Source organism: Hordeum vulgare, chromosome 2H (assembly GCF_904849725.1).
Source record: "Hordeum vulgare subsp. vulgare chromosome 2H, MorexV3_pseudomolecules_assembly, whole genome shotgun sequence".
Lineage (NCBI taxonomy): Eukaryota > Viridiplantae > Streptophyta > Magnoliopsida > Poales > Poaceae > Hordeum > Hordeum vulgare.
In genome coordinates, this window is record NC_058519.1 from 118,296,010 (window position 1) to 118,301,680 (window position 5,671).

General features: G+C 45.8%; 1 protein-coding gene across 2 annotated transcripts; it reads left to right on the forward strand.

Annotated features, from left to right (window-relative positions):
• The first annotated feature begins 253 nt into the window (after positions 1 to 253).
• LOC123425451 (probable WRKY transcription factor 4) lies at positions 254 to 4,316 on the forward strand. Of its 2 annotated transcripts, XM_045109157.1 has the most exons (5): positions 254 to 521; positions 1,950 to 2,054; positions 2,184 to 2,860; positions 2,966 to 3,082; positions 3,771 to 4,316. In XM_045109157.1, the coding sequence occupies exons 1-5, from the start codon at positions 339 to 341 to the stop codon at positions 4,027 to 4,029; spliced, it is 1,341 nt and encodes a 446-aa protein (XP_044965092.1). In that variant the 5' UTR covers positions 254 to 338; the 3' UTR covers positions 4,030 to 4,316. The 2 variants fall into 2 exon arrangements, with proteins under 2 accessions (XP_044965092.1, XP_044965091.1); XM_045109156.1 differs by having other exon boundaries at positions 1,950 to 2,860.
• The last annotated feature ends 1,355 nt before the right edge of the window (positions 4,317 to 5,671 follow it).

A 5,671-nucleotide genomic window follows, 5' to 3' on the forward strand; every position in this document is an offset into this window, starting at 1 on the left:
CATGTTTAGAACGAGTGAACAAATATCTCCGTTACTGTTTCGGAAAGTATCCGGGCTGGTTCTCCTTCCGTCCCCTGCCTGGCCCTGGCGGGAGCGGCGAATCCGCGGGCTTCCGCCGGGCCCTGGACGTAGCAGCTGGAGCCACCAATCATTCAGCGCCCTCCGTGCGTTTTTTGTTGCCTCGCCCACTCGCATCGCACACACGCGCTCCCGGGGAATAAATACTGGGCTACTTGGCGTTGGCGACCAATCTGACAGCAGAAAGCATCCATCCATCCACCTCCCCTCCTCCCTCCCTCCATCCAGCTCGCTCGTTGCCGGCGCGCGCGTGCTCGCCCATGGCGGCCGGCCAGTGGTCGGCCATCGGCGACGGCGGCGGCCTCTGGTCCCCGCAGGCGCTCGAGAGCCTCTTCCCCGACGAGCAGCCGGCGGCGGCGCAGCTGGGCTTCTTCGGGGGGTCCCTCGCGCAGCTCGCTCCCCCTCCGCCGCTCTGCGCCATCGCGCTCCTCGGGTACCCCCAGGTACCGGCGATCGATCTCATCTCACCTCCGTCCCCTCCCTAATCGCACGCTCGCTCGCTCGCTGCTGCCGTCCTGTTTGATTGATTAATATGTAATCCTACTAGTACGTACTCCATCTGTGGCAAGTACGTACAACACAATTAGTAATTACTGGTAGCAGTACAGATACTGAATCGGGCATGAACAGGGTAGATTTTCCTCTGTATTCGTGGCCAATCCAGCACCCTCCGCATTGCTATTTTTAGGCCGCGGGATCGGGATTTCCGCGGACTGCCGCTGGCGCCCCTTGGAATTAATTGGCCCTGGGGGGGCCCAGCCCAAGGGGACCAGCCTCTCCCCGGACGAATGGCCTGCATTGCACGTTCGTCAAATTAATCGCGGGTCGGCCTCGCTCCGTGCACTGGTAGTAACTGTCAAGGTCGCCGATGTGTGCCTTCTGCCTTGCCGACAGCTGCACATGACGTGCTGGGCGCGCCCCGATTTCTTTCACGTGCTAACAGGTCGAATTAGACAAGCTAATTGTCGCAATCTACAAGGACGCACTAGTGGGCGGGCGATCTTTTAAAGAACCGGATGTTTATTGCGTGTTCTTGAAATGGTGGAGTAGATTTGTGATCTGTTAGTAGTTAGAGCATCATCCCTTGACCGCAATCAAACCATGGTTTACGGAGTAGTATAGTCAACAATCAGCTATATGGAGTTGCCATAGTCGACCTAACAGCCAACATGTATTGTACTGCTTGCTCATGATCAAGAAAAAACCGATACTTTCGGCAACCAGTGTACCCGTATCGGATACTGATTTTTTGCCCCCGATACCTCTCGGACTCTAGCAGTGCCGGTGGTGGGCGCCTTTCCCCGGTGCTCCCGGCTCCCCTTCCCCCCACTATCATACAGAATTCTCTCTAATGGAAGGCTGCTGATACCCTCCTCCTCCTCCCCCCTTTCTCTTTAACTGAACTTTTATGTTTGGTGAACAAGTTGGCTGTTGGTTCTTGCTTTTGTTGGAACCATGGATGAGAAGATACTCCCTCCGTAAAGAAATATAAGAGCGTAGAAGATAATGGACTACACCGACTAAATATGTGCTAAATGGCTTGATGCTTATTGATAGCATATTTTTTATATTATTTTTCAAAAATAGTCAAACGTATCCCTCGTATTGACACTTTTCAGATATGACGTATTTATGTATCACTATCACCCCGATACTGATATGTGTATCCATATAGGTGCAATCTAGCTCATGATGCTTGTTTTTTTTTTGCGAGAGATGATGCTTGACCAGATTCCAATGCATCAATATTTGCCCAAGACCACATCAATACACACTTTTCCTATGCTATGTCGTACATCTTTTTAGTTAATATTGCAATAGTACTCCTATGTTTTATTAAAAATGGTATTTATATTTTTCATCTTTTGCAGGATAACTTTGATGTGTTCAATGAACAAGACCTAGCACAGGTGGCAGCACAGGTAGCTCAAAAGAAGGAGTTGCAGGAAAAACAAGCGGCGTTATTACATCCGAAGGTTGCACCTCAACTAGCTTTTCCTAAATACAGTATACTTGATCGAGTGGACAATTCTTCTTCTTTCAAACCGGCAACTTCAGTACTGACACCTCAGCATGTCACTTCTGTAATCGCGGCATCCATGCAGGGTATGTCGACTTTGCCATCACATACTGGTAGTGGTAGTATGAACACTGGACCAACTGGAATTCTACAAGTGCTCCAAGGTTCATCCACCACTCTGGACAGTATCAACACTGGATCAGCTGGAGTTCTACAAGTGCTCCAAGGTTCATCCACCACTCTGGACAGTATCAACACTGGATCAGCTGGATTTCTGGAAGCACTCCAAGGTTCTTCCATCACTCTGGATAAACCTGCTGATGATGGCTACAATTGGCGTAAATATGGACAGAAGGCAGTCAAGGGCGGGAAGTGTCCAAGGAGCTATTACAAATGTACCCTGAACTGCCCGGTCAGAAAAAATGTGGAGCACTCTGCAGATGGACGAATTATTAAAATAGTTTATAGAGGTCAGCACTGTCATGAACCTCCCTCAAAGAGGTTTAAAGATTGTGGTGATTTATTGAACGAGTTAGATGAACTCAATGATGCCGAGGAACCTTCAACCAGATCACTATTAGGTTGTCAAGGTTATTATGGAAAACCAAAACCTATAACGCCAAATGGCACGATGGTGGATGGTTTATTGCCAACGAAGGAAGAGGGAGATGAGCAATTATCTAGTTTAAGTGATATCCGGGAAGATGATGGTGAAATAAGAACTGTTGATGGAGATGTTGGTGATGCCGATGCAAATGAAAGGTATTTCCTACAGCTGAACATGAACTCCCTACTTGGAACTTTGCTAAGTTCATCCACTTCCTAATTAGCATCTTTAAGCTTACTATTATTATTTCCATGAGGCAGGAATGCACCAGGTCAAAAAATTATTGTGAGTACAACAAGCGATGTTGATCTTTTGGACGATGGCTATAGGTGGCGCAAGTATGGACAGAAAGTGGTGAGAGGAAATCCTCACCCAAGGTAAGGCCATTATCCCTTTTTATTTTTTAAATTTGAAGTTTCTTATTTATCATTTTATCTTGGAAAAATGTGTCCTAACTGCCTTGAATACTAATTAGTTAATGTTGAAGCCTGTGGAGTTTGTTGGCATCAACTTGATATTTGTTATTGACAACTACGCATGGCTCACTTGCACTTGCGCAGGCATGGGACTTTTTTTGTCTTGCAGCAATGCATGAAAAAAGCTTTACATTCGCATTCAAGAGAAATATACACGTGACAAGCTTAAAAAGCACGACTGTTACTGCTTGTTAATGACAGCCAATATCCATCCTCTGTACAATTGGCCATGGAATCATTTGGCAAAGAATCCATGCCTTGCCTATCTTATAATTCAACTGATATGAAGATCCTGCTGCTGATCTAAGTAGAATCTGTAACTGCTGCTCTGGTTTATTTGAATGAGTACACATTTGACTGCATCATAGATAGTTGGTCAAATAAGGAATATGTTTCTTCTTTTATTCTCAGTGTGGCGACGAACAATCTGCACGCTTATCAATTGTTTGTTTGGTGATGCACCTTCTGTTATTTTTCACTAGAGCCAGCTGGCATAGAGAATGTACTCCTAATTGAAAAACTGTATCCTCATAGAGTTTTTGAGATCTAAGAAATCCACGAACCTGAGTTCCGTACTCTGTCCATGTAGGAGCTATTACAAGTGCACTTACCAAGGCTGCGACGTCAAGAAGCATGTCGAGAGATCTTCCCAGGAACCACATGCTGTGATAACTACATACGAAGGGAAGCATACCCATGACGTGCCTGAGTCTAGGAACAGAAGCCAGGCCACAGGTTCACACCACTGCAAAGAGCAGACTTATTCAGAACAACCAGCTGCTAGCTTCTGCAGTAGCTCGGAAAAAAGAAAATACGGAACGGTCATTCTGAACGATCTCGCTTTCTAGTGTAATCTTTCGGTGGTTCGTGCAAGAAAGAAACACGATTCGATTGGTTCTTCGATGACGCGCCGTTGCTGCCCATGCTCTGTTTTGCTGCAACTGTTGTATATTCTCCACTCCGGTTGTGAGTCTTGCATTCCTTGCTTCAAGTGCTATTGCAATAGGATATGCATAAGTTGTAACTGTTGAACATGATGATTGTCCATTGTTGGTTAAAACCTTCCAGTTGAACCAGCATGACTGCGATTCAGGTGCACATATTTTCTGTTGAGAACTTGGATATTTCAGTGAAACAGCACAAGGCAATGATCGCGTGTTAACCTAACTGCAATTTGAAGTGCAGTTTGTTAAGATGTTACTGTGACTGACAGTGATTAAAAAAAAGTTGTGTTTCTGAAAACTAATATGTATGTATACCGGAAGTCATTTAACAGAATAATTGAAATCTATGTGGTTGTCATAATTTCTGTTCTGCCCTGGCACATTATTGGCAAGAAAATAAAATGAAATACAGGTTCTTTTTTTTTAGACAAACTCACAAAGCTTTATTCAACCGTCACTAGATTTACAGGGACGAAATTCAAATTTCCGGGCAGTCTTAACCAAACATGGCGACCAAACCCGAGAGCTAAGGCGTGCTTCGCAAGATTGTGAACCTCCACATTGGAGGTTCTAAATTCACGACTAACCAAACAAGAAGGGAAAACTACAGAATGTTCTATCATTTCATGAACCACAACCCCATATTGCGCCGATGTGCCATTCTTGATTGCATCCACAGCCACCTTGCAGTCGGACGCTACTGATATTTTTTGCAGGTATAGATCCTCGATAACCAGATAGCCCAGAGCGTGACAACCATATTGTTTGGAAAATACCTTCATGTATGACTTTCCGCCGTGACAACCAGATAGCCCAGAGCGTGACAACGGCGACAAGCTCACCATTAGGAAGTGATTCAAATATAGAAAAAAAAATCTTTGCATTGTCGTCTCGATTCATAGACATGTGTTGAACCATCTCCTACTTTACCAACGCCCATGTGCTCCTAGACATTGTACAGTCCAGCAGAGAGTGTCGCTAGTTATCCTGCGCCCCACAAACTTCACACACGTCGGATACAGCCATATTTCTGTGTTGCAGGACATCACCTGTGGCTAGTGAATGTTGAGGGAGCCTCCACGTGAAAACTTACAATTTTGAAGTCACCTGCAGTTTCCACAGAGACCTCCAACTCTTCATCTCGCCCTACAGATCCGAAGTGTGCTCATCTTCTTCTATCCATGCTTCTCTACCCATCTTAATACGGTAAGTCATCTTATATGCCGATCGCACTGAGAAGCGACCTCGAGGATCCTCAGACCAAGCCCAAAAGTCATCCACCTGTCTAGTGCAAAGCGGAATTCTCAGGATAGCCTCCGCATCCACAGGCACAAAAACCTGTCTGGTCACATCTTCTCTCCAAGATGTTGAGGAGGGTTCAATTAAATCTACGACAAGCTGTGGTGGGTTCGGTACCAGAGAAACAAGAGGCCTCATCATGCCTGCCCGGGGGATCCAATTGTGTTGCCATACATGTGTAGACTTTCCATCTCCTATTCTCATAACTGCACCCCGCCTCATAATATCTCTGCCGTCAACTATTGCG